This window comes from Passer montanus, unplaced genomic scaffold (assembly GCF_014805655.1).
Source record: "Passer montanus isolate IOZ18808 unplaced genomic scaffold, ASM1480565v1 scaffold47, whole genome shotgun sequence".
In the NCBI taxonomy this organism is placed as follows: Eukaryota; Metazoa; Chordata; class Aves; order Passeriformes; family Passeridae; genus Passer; species Passer montanus.
Window position 1 is genome coordinate 6896019 of NW_024369596.1, and position 19553 is coordinate 6915571.

Below are 19553 nucleotides of genomic sequence, written 5' to 3' on the forward strand. Positions count from 1 at the left end.
CCATTTTTCCTGCCTTGTGCTTCAACAACTTAAATGTCCTGGTTTGCGGAATAGTTTGGATAAAAAGGGGGTGGGATGAGGGAAGAAATTTGTGTAAAAACTAAGTCAAAGGCTCCAACATGTGTTCTTGGCTGGTTAAATTCAAGATGAGGGTTTTAGGCTTCCCGTGGGACCTCCCTTTCACAGCTCCCCCTAATCCTCTGGAAATCGCCTGTTACCTACAGCTGTTGGGTCACCAGATGAACTATTTGTTCAATTATTCTTGGTCGTGCTGGCCCAGGCTGCCTCAAAGCTGCCGGCTCCAGCCCTCGGCCCGCTTCAATCGCGCCCGGAGGAGCCCAGCCCGTTTGAAGCCCCCGTCCTGCTCGCCGAGCGCCTCCGCTGCCGCCCCCGCGTCCGCAGAGCGCCGCGGAGCTCCGGCCTCCGGGCCGGCCTGCGGGGCGGCTCCGCTGTCCGAGCGCCGCTGTGAGAAAACAATTGCAAATGAAAGAGAGGAGATTAGCAGAACTGTTGCGACAAATGCTGCCGAAATGGTTTCTGGAGCGCCGGCGGTCCCTTCTGACAGGAGCAGTCGGCGGCAGCTGCCGTCCCTACGGCGGCGCGGGGAAACGCGGGTCCCGCTGGAATCCCGGAATGAAAGCCTAAAACCTGGCAAACCGCAGCTCGCAGCGATGAGATGATGGACCGGGGCAGCTTCACGTCATACAAATGGACTGGTAAATAACACCGTTTCCCCCACCTTTGTCTGCCCCTATTGCCTCCATTCCCCAGTCAGGAGTGTTCAAACCCACCTTATAAATGGATCACAGCTGCTGAAAGACGGCTCTTGCCTGGCTCTGGGAATCCTCAGAGTTCACATTGCAGGGGATCTGAGTCTTCAGCCTGTCAGAGATGTCATGAAGTTCCTAAGTGGTTTGTCCTGGCTTCAGGAAAAGCCCCATTTTAGTTTGCCAAACTTCTGCCTATTTAACCAAATGTTTAGGACACCACATCACAGTTATCCAGAAATTCTGGGTGTACAGGACATGCAGAAAAAAAAAGGTCTTTAGATGAGACCTGAAATAGTTGATTATTCATGAAGGGACAGGAGATGGCTTTGGGAAGCTGATCCTGGTGGGTACAAGGCTGAAGGCATCCCACACGTCTGCCTGTGCATGGAGTATTTGGAGGCACAAGAAGAGCTGTTCTCCATTGGGCTGTTCTACTCCTGGGGTGGCTGATTTGGAGGGCAAATTCACCACAATGGCCAAGGCAGTGGTGCCACGTAGTAAATAGTAAATAGGAAGGTGACTGGGATGGATATGCTGCTGACAATCTCTGGAAAGCTGAATGTGGGAAGCATGCAGGCAATGGGCTTTAGTGGGTGGTAGATCTGGAAGAGTTGCCCCAGCTGAGCATCCCCTTTCCAGCAGGCTGATGCCCCATCCCTGGAAGTGCCCAAGTTTGGTTACGGCCTTGAGCAACCTTCCACTATGGTCTAGTGGAAGGTGTCTTTGTCCAGGGCAGGGGAGGGGAATTTGATGATCTTTAAGGCCCCTTCCAAACCAAACCATTCTCTGGTTCTGTGATTGAGCTCTCAGTGACCATGCTGTGACCCTGGGAGGAAAATCCTGCTCACATGAAGGCAGAGCAGCAGAACAAGAAGAGGCCAAGATGACAACAGAGTCCTTGTCTTCTCGGCCATCCAGCCCTTCACTAACCAGAGGGAATGGCAGGTTGGGCCCTGATAATACTCTAAATTATCAGCTCTTACATTAGAAGCAACATCAATGTTTTATTTCTTCTCCTGGAGCTATGGGGAAGCTTTGCCTGCGTGGCCATGGCATGGTCAAAACTTGGTAATCCCATGGGATTGTGAGTTGTTAATGTTTCTCTCTTCTTCCAGACTCTGAACTTTGCCCTGGGGAGCAGAGGTGTCACCTGTGTCACTGTCAGAAGTGGTACAAGACAGGGAGAAATATTTTGATGAGATGTGCTTCCCTCTGGGTTCTAGACTAGAATCCTAAAATGAATAGTTGGGTTGGAAGGGACCTTAGAGATCGTGTTCCAACTGCTCCCCTGGGCAGGGACACCTTTGCATTCCACCAGCATTCCATGGTGCTCCAAGCCCTGTCCAACCTGGTCTTGGACACTTCCAGGGATGGAGCAGCCACAGCTCCTCTGGGCAACCTGTGCCATAGCCTCACCACCCTCACAGGGAAAAATGTCTTCCTAATAGCCAACCCAACCTTCTCTCTTTCAATATGAAGCCTGTATTTCTCTGTTTCCCCCATTTGGGACTTGCAGCACTGGAGCACAGGCACTGCAGCACTCCCTGTTTTGCTTCCTCCCCGCCCCAGTTTCTGAAGTCAAAAGAAATGTACAACCTCACCACGTCTGCATCCCCCTACTAACCCCTCTCTTGCTTCCCCCACCTCCCACCCCTTCTCCCTTCATCACCCCCAGGTCTCTTCCAGCTGCTCCCCACATCTCCAGAGTCCCAGCAATTGCTCTTGAAACATGTCAAAACACCATTAGGCGGTCCGGGCAGCCTGGCTCCTTTCGCGGCCGGGTGGCCAGGACAGGCTGGCGCTGACACATCCCGCCTGACACTTTGAAGTCCCCGCCCGCGCTCGGCGGGGACAGCTGGGCCGTGCCACGATCCCCTCGGCCCTTCGGGCTAAGCCGGGCGTTTTAAAATAGCCCCCCCTCCCCTGCCCGGCGGTGACAACTGCACAATTATTTCAGACCCTCTTTATGGACCCGCGGCGTAACCGGAACCCGCGGAGGAGGAATGGAGGTGAAGGGGGAGAAGGCGGCAGCCCTAAGTGGGTTTCACCCTAATTAACAGCCCCCTTGTTTCTCACCGGGTGCTTGAAAACTCATCTGGGCACGTAAAATCTGCAGCAGCAAAGAGATCCGTGGTGAAAACTGGCATTTTGTCACAATCCTTATTTTTTAAAGGATGCTTTGAACCCTTTACACTTGTTTCAGGGCTCCCCAGAAGGCCATTCCACCTCCTTTCTGGAAAGAGATGCCGCCGGGTGGGTTGGGAATCGCCTTGAGTAATGCCTCTTCTTGTGCCTCAGTTTCCCCAATGGGAAACCAGGAATGTGATGGCAGGTATAACCCCAGGAAAGTGGGAGAAGGGACTGGGACAGAGCTGGTCTTCCTGAAACTAGGGCAGCGGTCCAGCTGCTGGCCAAGTGCCTTTGGAGAGAGAGGAATGTGACAAAGTGACACAAGGAGCTGCTCACACCTGGGCTCCCAGCCAAACCCCAAATGGGGTTGCAGCCCCTGCCCCCTCCCCGCCCCCCCTTCCCCCCCAGGCCTGCACCCTCGCACCCCGGAGCATCCCTCTGTGGCAGAAAGGGATCCTTTCCGTGAGCCCTCAGCACCACCTAGTGTTCCCAAACATTCCGGGGTTCCGTTCTGCACATCCCGGACATGTCTGGTCACTGTGCAGTAGCTGGTCCCCGAGGCTGGGGCGGCATCCCACATCCCTACATCCACAGGGAACCCTTCCAACCCCCAATCCCCACCTCTCTTCCGCCATTTAACAATACAAATCCCCAGTGCAAGCTCTCGAGTGTGAAGGGTGCTCCCAAAAAGTTCAGCACCTGCTTCCCAAATTCATCCCTCCTCTATGGGGATGAATTTACAGGGAAGGCTGGATTGCTTTGACATCCAAAGTTGATTCTGCAGAGAGTGGGGGAGATGCTGGTTTGCAGCCTATCAGAGTTGTGTTTCCATTGCTTAAAGGTCAATAAATGCCAGGTTTTGAACTTGGTCTTCTTGCATGACCCTAGGTATAGTTTTTCATTGTATTTCTTTATGGTAGTTCAACTTTTAGGATTGACAATTAAATGAAACATAGCAGAAATTAAAAATGTTTACTTGGGAAATATAGTTGGAGGAGGGATGCTAGAGGGGAGGATAAGAGGGGGGAAGATTGTAAAGACGATGACTACAAGGAAGAAAAACAAATGTCAAAAACAAATATCAGTAGGGATGACACTTCCCAATTCTAATTTCAAAAGCAAAGGGCTCAGTGTTAACATGTCAAAATGATTAAATGATTTTCTCTCTTTTCAGATGAAATTACCTACTACATCTGAACCTTCTGGCTCCTCACAATTTTATGTCCCCAGTAATCTCACCATCACTCAGAGACATTTCTTTGAGCTCCAGGTGTTGAAGATGAACGAATTCCTCCACCCTCCACCCAAATTCCTCTTGCTTTATTAGGTGATCTGGGTATGGGTATCAAGGCCTAGCCTGGCTGAGAAGGTGATATTCCTCCCTCTGCCACGGAGATGTGCCCTTGCTCCATCTTTGCTGAATGGCAGCTGGATGGAGGGGAAAATCCCCAAATCAAACCTCCCAGGATGTGAAGATTTAATTTTGTCTGGCTCCCAGGGACAATGCTGATGGCACAGCCCTGAGGATTGCCCAGCTCCCCTGCACATCTCCTGGATGGGTCACTCTCCATCTGAGGTGTTTTAGGGGCGCATTTCCTTGTGTTCCCATTTATTTTTTTAACTGCTCATCAGCTGTGTGTTATTTTTTTATCCTGTTAAAATTTCCTACGGGTTGGCCACTTTTCTGCTTCCTTTTCAGTGCCTTTGTTTTCATCTTTAACCTTCACCACCTCCCCCTGAACCTCCATCTCTGCTGCCTGTCACTGTTTTCTCATGCTCTGCCTTCTCTTTCTCATCCTTTTCTTTCATCTGGCTACACAAATTTCCTTTTCTGTCCCTTATTAATGCTTTTGCAGTGTCCAAGCATGCTTAAATTCTGGCATCCAGCTGGGACTGATGCAGTTGGAATCACATCAGGGCTGAGCCTTCCCTGCTTTTATTTGACTCTCGCCTGTTCTTACCTAGCTGGGGTCTTGGATCTTTTCACAAGGCTGTAACAGAGACATTTCTGGGGGTTGTCTTTGCTTATGTCACCTTTCCTTGCCCCATTCTGCCCCAAAGCAGTCCCTTTTCCTCCTGGCTGTGCACGGATGCTGCTTGCTCTCCACAGCTGCAGTTATGCCATATTCGATTTATTCATCTTCTCCTTTTGCCATCTGGCAAACTCCTTCCTCAACCTCTTTGCATGAGAACAGAGCATTTGCAAGAATTAGGTCACATTTTGGGCAGAGTCTGGTGGGTCCCTTGTCATCTCCCCAGGGCTCTTTGCACTCTGCATCTTTCTGTACGTGGCGACTGAAGTGGCCTATGGAGAGGAATAAATTTAGGTGATGGTACTGTGGAGCAGCTGCAGGTCTCTGCCCCTTCCTCTGTTCCAAGGTACTTCAGCATCACTAGAAATCTGGGTTGCACGCGATGGGTGAGCACTCAGGTGGCAAACAACACTGAGGTGGGAGGATGCTGTGAGGGATCATTCCATGGGTACCAGGAAGGCTTAGGGAGGTGCCACTAGGAGGTGGCTCACTTAGAAATGGGAGCATCTAAGTACAAAACCTTTTGCCTGCATTACACAGGCAAGATTTGTGGGTGCAGGAGGAGGGGAAGGAAAATGAGACATCATCATTTTGGTTGGAAAATACATAGCTATTCGAGCAAGGGACCAGACAAATATCTGTGTCTGGCCAGTGTGCCAGCTTGCTTTCCCATTTTCCTGCCTCTTAAAATTGCAGGCGGCCTATGCAGCTCCTCTCTCCAGATATGTGCCATGTGGCAAATGACTCCTTCACCCATCCCCTCTGCCAACACAGGAAAATGCAGGAACTAATTTCCTCACTCTAACACTCCATCATTTCCCCCATTTCTCTGAGCTGTTAGTTCTGAGCTCTTTCTGAGCATCACGCTCACAGCACACTCCAGCCTGCATCCCAAGCTGCATCCATGGAGACTGCAGGTATTGTCTAACCAGACAGCATACTGAGATGATTCCCAGAGAAGCAAACTCCTGTTTTCTTGGTCCTTCCTAGCTTTGTATTTGATGTGAAGAGACTGCCAGGGTGTTCTTTGCTGCCAGATCTCCTGTGGATATGTTTAGGAGCTGCAGCTCTGCATGAGATAAGCAGGGAGAAAATAGACATCAGTAGGTGGAAAATTAGATATGGGCAGGACACAAAAGAGCTTTTTTGAGGCCTCAAAAATTCCTAGAATAGGAATTCTGAATTTTTTTTCAGGGATGATTTAATGGGAAGGCAAGATTCAGAAAAGTTGCTGATCAGGACTTGTTTTTTAGGCTGGATGTGCTGTGCTGACCAGAATTCCCATCTCCAGTGGTAGCCCAGTGCCTGTGGATAGTGAGAGCCTGACCTGGACACATGTCCAAAGAATTTACAGCCTTTACATGTGTTTTCAAGGCTGTCTAAGGAACTGTGAAGGTTTTAAGAGTGGCTGAGCTCCCGGAAGTTATGGATTTAAGGTGGAGATGACGTCAGGTTTTGATGTGTCTTATCAGGAAATGACTGTTCAGGACCACTTGGAAATGAGATGTTCTGTATAACACCGGATCAGGGAAGGTCTTTACTACAACAAATACTCCCAGAGAGGTTATTTGTTTCCTTAGAGTAAGATCCACCTCCCTACACACCCCATTATTTTGTTCTGCAAATATTTGAAGGTGCAAATTTCCTGGTAGCCAAGAAATACCAACATGACTTAGCAGAGCTTTGGGTGGGAACAAGCTCCCATTTCAGAATCATGTTTAACTTAAAGTTTCATTTTTAGCTAAACTCGGTGTTTCTTATGTAACAGCTACAGCAACTTCATCACTCATGACCAAGACTTTTCCGTGGCATTTTTTGGGTCTCGTTTGCGTTTTTGGACATCTCTTGGGGTATTTTTGATGAACTTGTAGCAACTCCCAGGCTAAATAATTCTTCATTTTTCCTGGGCCCTGCATCTCAACAGTTGTTGTCAATTTATTCCTCAGCCGCAGTTTTGGGGGTAGTTTTCTGGGTAAATCTGGTAAATTTCTGGTAAATCCTCCTATGTGCCTGGAGTAGGGTGAGTGTAAATGCCTCAGTTAATTCTGATTTATTTCAGGGTTTGTGGGACACAAAACACCATCAGACTCCTGGGATATTTGTGAAACAATTTAATGAAAGACAATAAATACCTGCAGTTTGGCTTTTGCCTCTAGAAAATTTTAATTCTCCCACCTGAAAAACAGAGGGTTTGGGCATCCAACCCCACCGCTAATAAAGGACAGAATGACTGTGGGATGCTTCCTCCCTTCCAGCAGCACTTACCTCTCTGGGAGGTGAGAAATATGGATTAATTGATAATTATTTATTATTTAAGAACTCATTTGTTTAAACAACATTGTGCAACAAGGAGTGAGAATAGATTTTATGTCAATAAATCAAAGTAGTAATATAATAATAAAAGAAAAAGACAGGGTTGGCAGACAGCTCTTCTAAACCTCAAGTCATTTATAAATCAGGGTGGATATACTTAAAACATTAAAATCTAGCTTTCTTACTACAAATTCCCTGTGGCAGGTGTAGTTGTTCTCAGTGCTGTAAGTAGCTGCACTGCTCCCTAAAAGTGAGTAAAACCCAGGGCGGGAGCACAGAAGGCCCTGTCAAAGCTTCCTTTACAAATAGCCATAATAACGCTTCTCTCCCTCCCAAGGGTGTCATGAGGGTTAATTATTTAACATTTGTAAAGCACTTGCAGGACTGGAGATGAAAGCAGAAAGTATTACTAAGGATAAACTCAGCTTTATAGGAGGCCTGGTCAGAAAATTGCATTTGGAGTTGAAATATGGGTTAGGAGTGGGTGTCCTAGGAGGGGCATCCATCAAACCTGGGAAGCATGGAAAATGGAAAATGAAGTGCTTTGAAGGAGTTAATCCTGTTAACAATGCAGTGTTTTGGGGATGAGGGGTGCAGGCACCTGGGAGTGGGAGGTAATGCCCCACACAGGTGCCCTGTATCCCACCCTGCATCAGGTGGGTAATGGGGAACTCTGGTTGAAGGAAATTAAATCATTGTACAAAATCTGGGAAAATTAAGATCTGGAGGAGAAAAGCCCTGAGACAGCCAATTCAGCAAATCATAGATTACTTTTGTGGGAGAAAACTTCAAATTAAAGCACCTGGTGTGCCCAGGAGTGGGGGATTTCTGTGTCCAGGGTCACCTTTCTCTCCCAGCTGGGTTTTGGGAGGCAGGGAGGAGGCAGGTGAGGCGGGTGCCACAGGCAGGGGAGGAGCACAGATCACCTGGGAGCAGGTGCAGCACCAGGATCACCAGGACAGGTAAGGCTCTGCTGGCAAGGGCTGGCATGGGGAGGGGGGAGGTCACCCCACACCATGGGATGGGAAGGGACCCCCTGCCTGCCCTTTATGAACCCCTCAATTTGGCATCCAAACTCCATGGGGAGAGAAGAGAGGGGTCAGGGTGAATGAATCACTGCTTCCCTTAGGAAAACAAATTTGGGAGAGATTTAAATGTTCTCAGTCCACCGGGGAGTTGCCCTGCTCTGAGGTCCCTGTGGAGGGGCTCATAGGGGATTGTCTGCTGTCCCTGCTGGGCTGGGAGGCAATGGGACAGCCCAGCGAACCTGCAGCAACTTTTTCCAAGGAGGAAGTTGAAAAATAAACATGATATGTGGGGCCCCAAAGCAGGCAGAGGTGAGAGAGGGGCAGCCTGGGGCCAGCAGGGCTCCAAAACCCCCTTGCCACTCTGCAAGGAGCCTTTGCTGGCTCCCTGCTCCACTCCCAGCCAAATCAAATGCAAACCTCTGCCTCACAGCCAAAATGAAATTGCTGCTGCGTGCACTGAACCAAAAGCTCCCTCCCCACCCCCTCCCCACTCCCTCCCCACCCAAAACTCCTCTACCCACAGCAATGCCTAGAAAAGTCACTTCTAGTGCCTAAAACATCACAGTTTGAATTTGTAGAGTTCCAGAATGGTTTGGGTTGGAAGGGACCTTAAAGTTCATCTCATGCCATCTCCCTTGCTGTGGGCAGGGCCACCTGTGCTGCAGGGAGATGTTTTTTTTTCTTCTTTCTTCCATTCTTCCTACCAGCTTATCATTAAAAAATGACCAACCCCTCACCTTGGCAGAATGGGGTGTGACAGCTGAGGCTCCAGGTGCTTTGTGGAGGGTGATGTTGGGGACCACAGCTCTGGGGTACCCAGGGACAAACTGTGGTACTCAGCAGGCTTAGGGTTATGTGTTTCATGGTTATTTTGGGTATATAGTGCAATGGAAATTGTTTTAATTGTTTTAATGTCTTGGGTGGTTTTCCTTGAGGGATGTTGAAGACACACTGTGCTTAACCTGTGTCACATTCTGGGGCAATTGGGACAATTTGAGGACAAGTATTCATCTCCTCTTTGGAAAATGCCCGAGAAGTTGTGGAATCCAGCAAAATTGTGGCTCCCCCACCCCTGGAAGAGTTCAAGGCCAGTTGGATGGGACTTGCAGCAACCTCGTCTAGTAGAAGGTGTCCCTGCCCATGGCTGGGAGTGGAACTGTATTATCTTGAAATCCCCCCCAACTCAAACTGTTTTGTGATTCTAGGATTCTATAAATACTGATTTTTGTGGCATTTTTGATGGTGATAATGCTGGGTTTGAGTTTGGTTTGGGTTGGTACCTGTGAGAGGTTATTGGAGTGAGGGCTGCCCCATCACACATCATGGAGCAAGGGAGGCAGTTCAGGGCACAGATGGCATCCACTCCTTTAGAAAGCACTTTAATATCTTCACCATCACATAGAGGCAAAGAAAAATGGCTTTGGAGATGGTAAAATGCATTTCCCCCAACAGGTAATTTTTAAAGTCAGACCTCACTGTCTTAAAACCACAAATAAACAAATGCAGGTCACAAAGGAATGACAGTGCCTGTTCTGAGCCCCTGTAATTGGGCTTTGACTAATTTATTTCATTTCTCAGCTTTCTTCGTTGGGATGTAGTTTTTTGCTGCTTTCCTGATGACAGGGCTCAGAGCAAGGACAGGGGTGGAGAATCCAAACCAGGGGCTTATCAAACAGGAGACAAATGGAGGCAGCATAAGGACGAAGAAGCAGAGAGCTGTATAACCTCTCCATCACTAGTTTTTGTCTCTTTCTCCCTCAGTGTCTCTTTCCAGATGGATCCATTATGTCTATTAAATAGACCTCTAGTCCAGCATCCTGAATTTAAAGCTTTCATCCCTGTTTGAACTTTCATGTTGAACTTTTCCATTTCAGGGGGATGGATTATCTCAGTTTGTGCTCTCTGTCTGCAGCCACTGCATAAGCTCCTGCAGTACCTGATGGTCCTTCAGATACTTCCTGGCAATTGAGCCTAATAGTGTCCAATGATCATGATAATTTTTTAACCCAAGTCCAAACACCTTAAGGGTCCTTTAGAGGCAGAAATGTTGCTTTCCTGCTTTTGCAGCAGCAGCTGAGCTTACCAGTATGAGGAAGATGATTGTTCAGTGTCACTGTTAACACACCCTGGTGTGGACAGAGACAGAGGGAAAAGAGAGCCTGACAATAATGAGATGAAATGGTTCAGAGTGGGGTTTTAGCCTGACATTAATGCATTAGGGATCCAGCTCCCGTGGGAGCTAATGGAACTGCTGCTATGATTATAAGTGCCTCTGCAGACAAATAAGACAGTGCTGGTAATGAGTGAGGCAGCACCGGGTACAGGAGAGCTTATCATTGTCAGAGGCAGAGATAGCTCACTCACTGCCATGCCCATTAGGTTTGGGCAGTGGGGTTATGTTGTATTCAGGGAGACACACAGAGGACATGCAGGATAGGGAAGAGGCTGACTGAGGATGGTTTTTTGAGCACAGCACCTCAGCTGGTGTTAGTCTGTAGGTCTGGATTTGATTTGCACCTGCAACTGCAGATTCAACACAAGAGCCCCTCTGGAAGGCTGGAAATAGCTTAATTATTTCCAGATACACATCTCACTGGCATTCCTCACCTCAGCCTGAGCTCAGCTTGGGTGGACATTTCTCCTCTTTCCTGAGTCAGCCTTTCCCTGGGGACCATCCCTATCACCCACAGATGCTCTGAGAGCAAAGCACAGGTACAGTGAGCAAACCAGCTCTGGTGTGTCTGAACTGCCTGATTCACACAGGTTGAAGGGCAAAGTTAATTGCAGGGGTGATGGCTGTCAGCTCTGCCCACTGGTGACCTTTAGACTGTGATTTCCTAGGTGGGGAAAATGGAAGTGATGCCTTGACAGAGACACTATCAGCGGACTTTAAAAAAGAAAAAAAAAAGCCCACCAAAAAAAGAACCCGCAAAAAACAAAACAAAAAAAATCCCTCAGGAAACCAAATGAGATATTTGGAAAAGTAAAATGGCCCAGGCTGTGGCTACAAAGAGAGTTTGTGGCTGCCAGGGTAGTGTGAGAAGGAGGAGGTGAAAGCCTAATCAGGCTCTCAGACTCCTTACCATCCTCCAGATGCCTCCCCTGGTGGTTGGGTGCATTAGCTATAAACCAAGAAAAACCAGCTTCTCTGGAAGGCGATAAGAGCAGATGAAACAGTAAATCATTAAGCAGACACAGTGTAGGGTACCATAATAAACAGGGGACAAAGAGCACGAATACAAGGCAGCAGCCAGCAGGGACATGGGGGTGTTTCCAAACATGGCTGGATGATTAGGGAAGGGACAAAGTCACATTCAGCAGGGATGCCCTGGGATAGTGGCTGTGGCCACCAACACCAGCACCCACTGGACCTTCAGCTTGTTTTTTTCTCTGCGGATTGTAAGCGTGTCTCACTTCCTTTGGAGCTACAGGGATAAACAAGAGCTGTTTGCCTCAGGGCACAACATAACTGTGGCTGGTTTTTTCCCCTGTGCTTACCCATTGCATGTTTTTCAGAGGAGGAAGAGAAGCAGGAGAAATAGTTTTGCTGGTCACGTGTCCCAGCTGAGCCATGTGCTCCCTGCTATAAGATAGGAACGGAGACCAGCAACCCCAAAAGAGTCCCCATGACCCCCTGAGCTCAGCCCAGATCACATAAGCACTGTAAGGTGGCTGTGCATACCCCACTTAGCTGATCTTTTAATTGTGATTGATCAGTGTATCCTTCAGGTCGTCCCAGTTTGACTGCATCGATCTCAGCTGGAAAACCATCAGGCCCCATTTTATATCAGCCTTTAATATGTAACTGCAAGAGCTACATCAGTTATATATTTGACTGTATATTGCTATGGTCATGTTACCATTGTAGCATTAATACAGCAGAATATGGCAGAAATCCTTCTTATGGTATTCTGGGATGGGTTTGGTTCTGCTTCCAGTTATTAGCCCAATATTTCATCATCCCTCCTTGTACCAGATCTAAATTTCCCCTCTTTCAGCTTAAAGCCATTACCCCCATTTCACATATATGATGAGATTCTCTACTTACCCAGAAAATATAGATTTTTTTTTTTCAGCCCTCTCCATGGCTTGGGAATGCTGCTCCCTTAATCACAAGGAAACAGTTGGATGCTCCCGTTCCCCAGTTTCCCCTTTCAAAGGACTGCAGACGTGATTGTATTGACCCACTGGACTGTGCTAGCCCTGCTGGCAAACAGCATCTTGGTTTGATTTTCTGTTTAATTACCCAAGGCACCCTTTGTCAATAAATCTTTCCTTTTAAGTCACAAAATAAGGCAGAACTCTGCAGTGCTAATAGTGACCTGCAAAGCTGCCAGCTCATACCATGCCCTTTCCGTGCACAACTTTTCCACTCTTGGATTAAATCCCCCCTAAATTTATATTCATGAACCCACAGGGATAGCTCAGAGGCGCTTGGTGAAGACAGGATGGAAACCAACCTGGTGGCACTGCAGGAATATCAGCCCTGTGTGCTGCCCTGTGTGGCTGCATCTACCAGGGTGATGTTTGCACACAGAGCCAATGTTTGCTTTGCTCGAGCTGTTGGATTGGCTGTTTGGTTAAACCAGCTTGCATCAGGCAGGTTGGTTGCAGGCATTTAGGAGATTAGTTTTAACCCTGTGGGTTTTCCTGCCTGGGGACAGACTCCTCTGGGAGATGGTATCTGCACCAGCCATGGACTTCCAGGGATGAAAGAAGGTGTCCCTGGGAGAAACCAACCTGAAATCAGATAGTAATAAAGCCAAAGAAACAACTCCCTTTCTCCAAAGCTGAGAGCAACAACTCATTTTTAACCCCACACAAATTATCCCTTTTGCAACAGCAGAATAAGAATATTTTTGGTTTATAATTTCAGCAAGTGGGAACTGAAGCCCAAAGTGCTGCTGGGGAAGGCAGTTTTAGGATAATCAGGATGTCTGGGATGGGGAGGTCAGATCCAGCTCCAAACTATGCAACTCCTGCTATGTGGACGGACAGAATCCACTCCACAAGTGAGACAGTTTCTGCCCATGGTTAAGTGTGGATTGGTACAGAGAAGTAACTAAACAGAGAAGGAAGTCCTGGGCACCAGCAGCACAGCCTTGTTATGAATTAAAAGATTCCTAACTGCCCAGTCTGACACCACCTCACACCAAGGGAGTCCTCAAACATATGGTTGTGCCCACATGAAAGAGCTGATCAGTTCTCAGCCTAATTAAGCAAACAAACAGGAGCTGGCTGGGTTTAATTGCTGTAATTCTCCCAGGAAATGGGTTCCCCAGCATCCTGCAAACCAGGTATGTGTGCACTCTGGCACAGAGGCTCTAGCAGCTTGGTGAAAGTCCTGGTTTAAGGAGGCTCAGGAGAGGGAAGAAGGAGTGTGAGCAGGTCAGGATGCAGGGAACAACTTTATTTGTTTGCCCAAACCCACAATGTTTTGTTTCCAGCAGCTTTTGGGGTATTTTTGAAGGTATCTTTTTAACAAAATGCTTTGGTTTGTGGAATAAGTGCAGGATTTTTTCACCTTTTCCATTGCCTGAAATAATTCCAGAGATTTAAAAAAAAATTTTGGACTTTGCACACCACTTCTGTGGCTGTTCATGGAGCTAAAGAAACACTCTGCTGTTTACTCCTAGACATTCCTCTTTTCCCTGTGTATTATCTGTCCTACCTGGTCCTGAAAAGTTCTGGTCAGCAGCAGATCCTTATGTTAATACTTTCAGAATAGCAAGAAAAGCAGGACATACTGCTGAGAGAGATCCTTGGAATTAAAGGTTCAGACTGGGATGTGTCAGACATTGCAGCAGATTTGGGGCTTTTTTGAGACAACTGTGGGGTTTTTTTGACATTTCCTACTCTTGGGGCAAGGACCTCAGAGAAGTCCCAGGGGTTCCCAGTGCTCCTTCCTATTCCCATGTGCTTGGTCAAGCCTATTCCAGTCCTCCCTGAAAGGGAAATCCTATTTTTTTCCAGTGTTATGCCAAATAACTTGTGTAAATTGAATAACTACATTGTTTTTCTTTGCCTTGTAGTCAGAAGAGGATGGCGAATTTTAAGGGTCATGCACTGCCAGGCAGCTTCTTCCTGCTCTTTGGCCTCTGGTGGTCTGTGAAATACCCACTGCAGTATCTCAGCCAGAAAGAAAATAAAAAATCCCACAGGGCTTACTGTTTCCAGCGTGTGGATGCCATTGAAGGGGGAATCAAAATCGTCTTTTCTCTAATAGGTAAGGGTTATATTTCACTTGCTATGCCAGTATTCACCTAGCCCACACTGATGACTGTACAGGAGCCCCGACTCCATAGAAACTGGTCCAGATCTGGAAGTAACAGAGAGTCTTTAAGGCTGGAAAAGACCTCTTAGATCATTAAGTCCAACCAGTAACCATGGCATGTGCACCATTAAACCATGAACTTGAGCACCATATCCATATATTTTTGAATACTTCCAAGTATGCTGATTTCAGCACTGCCCTGGGCAACCTGGATGCATCCTTGATGTCCATCTTGACTTGATCTCTGGTATAGTTTGATGTGGAAAAGCAAGTCTCATACCCCTTCTCAAAGCTGAGCTGCCATTAAACTCAGGCCTGATTTTTCCATCCAGTCTTTTCTCTCTAATGCAAACTCACCAGCTCCTGCTTCAGAACCCCTGGCAGCAAGGGGCAGTCTCAACCATTGCAAATAAACCCCCAGAAACTCCATGCTCTTGGGTGTCCTGCAGGGATGCTGGCGGAGCAGTTTGTCCCCGATGGTCCCCACTTGTACCTGTACAGCGGGGAGAAGCACGACTGGGTGAAGCTGATGAACTGGCAGCACACCACCATGTACCTCTTCTATGGACTCTCCGGGGTGGTAGATGTCTTCACCTACATCTCCCAGGTGGTGCCGCAGGGTCTGGATCGCCTTATGTTGGCCATGGCCGTCTTCGTTGAAGGTTGGTAGAAGGTGGTGCTTAATTTGCGGGGGGGATATTGGAGATGAAATCAGAGAAGTGCTAAAATTTGCCCAACTGAGATGTGGCTCCAAATGCCTCTGGAGATAGGACACATTGTAGGGGATATATTATGGCAGGTTGGGATGGAATGAGATGGGAAATACAGTCACAGGTAGCTTCTGGTTTGGGATTTCTGAGGCTACTGCTGTGCAGAGCAGCAGAATGAGATTCCTTGTTATGAGAAATGGCTGGTGAAGTCTGCATTCCTCTGCCATCTACAGGCTGTTCTCCTGCCCCATGCTCTCCCAAGAGCCATTAATTGCACTGCAGGCATCATTAGCCTCATCTCCTTGCATAGCACGTGGCAATTTTAAGTGATTATTTCGGCTTCAGCACATCATTAATATCATTCTGTCCTCAGGCTGCCTTGCAAATCACCAGCCGGGATTCCAGACCCCTTCTGGATCATAGAATCATATAAAGACTTGGCTGGGAAGGAAGCTTAAGGATCATCTAGTTCCAACACTCTCCTATGGGAAAAGAAAGTCTTATTTATATAGAACCCTCCTTAATGAAGGCACAGCTCCTGTTACTTTTCCTTTCCCAGTCACAGCAGTTTTTGAGGGGCAGCAGCAGGGGCAGCTCCACATGCACAGTTTGGCATGTAAGACCAGGAAATCTATCATTTACATCTTCCAAAACATGATGAAGTTTAGCAATAAGAAAGAAGAACACAGCAGAAGCCTGGCTAGAAGGGAAGGGTCATTTGAAGAGGTGATGGCACAGATGTGGGAAGAAAACTACCCTGTCCTTGGTCACTCTATTGCTCAGATCCTGCTGCTCCAAGGTTGGGCATCTCATCCTTCCCGGATATTGGGATGCCAGGAGGCCTAGGGGATGGTGCTATGTAGAGTCCCTTCTTTTCATGATGGCCTGTCTCAATTTGCCATCCAGACAGGTGATTTACTCAGCTTGGTGGCCATGGCTGTTGTTGTTAATGCTGCTCTAAGCAGGGCTTGTGTTTTGGCAGGTTGTCTCTTCTATTACCATGTCCTTCACCGCCCCTTGTTGGATCAGCACATCCACTCCCTGCTGCTCATCACCATCTTTGCTGGGGCTGGCAGCATCCTGCTGGAGGTTTTCCTCCGTGACAACATTGTCCTGGAGATGTTCCGAGCCCACATCACCATCGTCCAGGGAACGTGGTTCTGGCAGGTCTGTTCTGCCATCCCAGAGCAATGAAGCAAAGGGAAAAGGGGGGAACAAGTTATACATCATGTATCAATCACACATCTCCCAAGGATTATTTTGCCAGGCTTACTTCATAAATAGCTCACAACCCAGAATGAAAATTTACTTACCACAGGTCATCTCTGATGGCTGCTCCTGCTGCAAGAGCTGTTTGTTTTGGCTCAATGCTTCTCCAGGGGGAAGAGCAAAAGCAAGTGAGCAACATTTTACAGTACCTAACGACCAAGTCCTAATTGCTTAATGTGTCTAATGCTCCCTGCTGCCCTCCCTCCGGTTTAGTGAAAAGATACAAACCCCACCAGCAATAAAACAGCTGGGTTAAAATACAGCCAGCTGCTTGCGTTGGTAGGAGTTGGAAAAGCAAAGAAATCAGTTGGAGGTGATTGCTCTCAAAACTAAGCTGTCCAAAAAAACCCCAAACAAACAAAAAAAAGAAACCAACCAACCAACCAACCAACCAAAAATAAACAAACAAAAAAAGAACCAAAATAACCACCCCAAAACCAAACCACTTTCCCTTCTCTTTTACAAGGCTGTACTAGCTCAAACCAGCCTTTATTCAGAGGTAAAAAACTGAGCTGAGCTTGTAAAATACAAAATCTGGAGTTTTTAAAGGATGTCTTGCAATTTGGAATGCTGAGGGACAATTGTGTCTGGATATTGAGCAGAAAAAGAGATATCTTAAGCACAGATTTATTTTGTGTGGCCTCTCATTGCAAGGATGAACTTCACTCTCAGCAAAAACCTCTATCCTGGTGAGGGCTCAAGTTCCTTGGTCACCACATGAAAAAAGGTAACTCTGTGAGGGTGATGAAGCTCTGGCACAGGTTGTTTAAGGTCCCATCCAACCCAAACCATTCTGGCATTTGGGGATTCTATAATTTTTTTCCCAATGTAGTTGTTCCACCAACTTCTTGTTCCACCCAGATCGGTGTTGTGCTGTTCCAGCCATGGGGAGGTCCCGTGTGGGATGAGAATGATCACAGCAACATCATGTTCCTCACAATGTGCTTCTTCTGGCACTGGGCAGCTGCTGCGGCCATCCTGGCTGTGAACTACACCCTCGCTTACTGGTACGGCTGGGACAGGGGCTGGGACGGGCTGGGACAGGAACTGGGGCAGGTCTGGGGTAGGCAGGCAGGGTGGGATGTCAGTAGTGAGACAGATGTAACCCAGCCCTTCCTGCAGTACAAAATCACAGCTGAATAAGCAGTCCCAGAATACTGCAGGGTTTAGGGCACGGTATTTGTTGAGTGCACAGAATGCAAAACAGTGTCAGCAAGAGGCACAGACATTAAATGGGAAGAAGAAAAAAACTGAGTCCCTAGAGGTGCTCCTGGAAGTCACACTGCTTATTTTCCTCTACAATGAGTGCTGAAGTCAAACTTTAGTTTGACAGAGATATCAAAGCATTAGCAGGACCCCCTGACACTTCATACTCTGCCTTGCAAGGACTTCAAAGCAGTTGAAGGTCACTGAATTCTTAGAGGTACAAAAACAAAGACATTACCAGCCCCCAGCTTGGCTTTTCCAAGGGGATGAGAAGATTATCCCACTTTAAGGGATGCTCTGAGCGATGCTGTGTAAGCTACAGAATGGATAGTTCAGTCCATGCCATCAAATAGACTTTATACAGGACAAAAAATACTCAATCCCCCATCAATAGCATTTTAGGACCTCTAGAATGAGGGTTCTGGTGAGTGGCATTAGGTTGGGGTTTTTTCTAACAATGATTTATTGCTTCTGTGCTGCAGCTGTCTCCAGAGGCTCCGGAGAGGCAGTGGAGAGCCCTACATCAGCCTGGGGGTCCGGCAGCAGAAGTGTGACAGCAGCTCCCAAGCTGCCTTCTTGAATGGCTCCGATGAAGAGTGAAGAGGGTACAAACTCCTGCTCCAAATGCATGAACAGTCCCTTTTCAGAAGAAACAAATCAAATGAAATATTTTTGTTTTGGAAGAGTGAGAGGTGCCCCCGTGGTGCTGCTGGGAGGAAGGCTGAGCATACAGGGGTGGCTGCCCTCCATCCATACCCAAATATCTTTAGCTCAGACATGGGCAGAGCTTGAAGTGATTTTTTAGCAGCAAAACAAAGCATGGAAATTCACCATGACAAGATTACTTCATCCTGTGGGCTCCCTGTATGCTCCCATAGGGATGGAGGGCATCCTTTGGCCAGCTGACTTTTCCAACAGCCTGAAGGCTTTGACCTGCTGTGATTGAAGTCAGGGAAATCTCCAGGCTGAGGTCATGAACCTCTGAAGAAAGGCATCACCCCAAGGAGGACAACTAAGAGAGTGTTGGATGTGAGATTATGGCAATTTTTGCAACACCAGGGCTTGATTGAACACAATACCAATGTTATTACTGAAACTTTGAACTAAAGAGGGGTTTTGTTAATAATTTTCATGTTCACTTAAAGACTGAGAGAGTGAATAAATGTGAAATAAAAAATCCTCACTAAGCTGATATCCTTAAATTTAAGACTGATAAATTGTAGAGTGTGTAATAATAGCTTAGAAAAATCTATCCCTCAGAACTGCAAAGCCCAAAGAACTGTAAAATACATAGCTATGCAGCAGGGATTCATGAAATGTCCCAGTTTTCCATTGAAAATAAACCCCCTCAGCTTGGAAAGCAAGATGAAACAAGCACATCATTTGTTTTAGGCTGCCTTTACTAGCTAATTTCTTGCAAAAAAGTACCTGGAATGTCACCTCCTGGACAGGAGTAAAATATGCTAATACGGGAATTTAAAAAATTACATATGTACATATATATGTATAAATAAATAAAATAACCACCAGTACAAGGTAAATTGCCTTTGTTCATGTCTCAAACCCCAGGGCTGGAAGGATGCTCTGCACTGAGATCTTCTCCCATCTGTGTGGTGGGGGTTTGCAAGAGATTTTTGTGCTCATGTTCATGACTGCACAGGCCCAAGGGAAGGCAAAGCTTGTCCTTTAACCCTTTTTGCTTTGTGCAAAGAGCCTGTCACAGACTATAGAGACTGCAGCCTGGATTTTATTGCTTATTAACTATGCTGTAAAGAGTAGCTTTCCTTGAATGGCAGCTTTCCTGTATATCCACTTACAAG

At 47.2% G+C, this 19553-nt stretch overlaps 1 protein-coding gene across 3 annotated transcripts; it reads left to right on the plus strand.

The window, feature by feature from the left end:
• The first annotated feature begins 454 nt into the window (after positions 1-454).
• Positions 455-19258, plus strand: LOC120508380 (transmembrane protein 45B-like). Of its 3 annotated transcripts, XM_039721931.1 has the most exons (7): positions 455-716; positions 4075-4227; positions 14307-14500; positions 14998-15210; positions 16241-16425; positions 17389-17534; positions 18216-18349. In XM_039721931.1, exons 3-7 carry the CDS (start codon positions 14317-14319, stop codon positions 18331-18333), a joined length of 846 nt encoding a protein of 281 aa, XP_039577865.1. In that variant the 5' UTR covers positions 455-716; positions 4075-4227; positions 14307-14316; the 3' UTR covers positions 18334-18349. The 3 variants fall into 3 exon arrangements, with proteins under 3 accessions (XP_039577865.1, XP_039577863.1, XP_039577864.1); XM_039721929.1 differs by lacking the exon at positions 4075-4227 and having other exon boundaries at positions 18216-19258; XM_039721930.1 differs by lacking the exons at positions 455-716; positions 4075-4227 and adding an exon at positions 8116-8208.
• Positions 19259-19553: the final 295 nt, after the last annotated feature.

Bases quoted from the DNA above. Each gene is read 5' to 3' on its own strand.
- LOC120508380 (XM_039721929.1), top strand. The intron at 15,211-16,240 runs GTTGGTAGAAGG...GTGTTTTGGCAG, and splicing joins CATGGCCGTCTTCGTTGAAG to GTTGTCTCTTCTATTACCAT. The intron at 17,535-18,215 runs GTACGGCTGGGA...TCTGTGCTGCAG, and splicing joins AACTACACCCTCGCTTACTG to CTGTCTCCAGAGGCTCCGGA.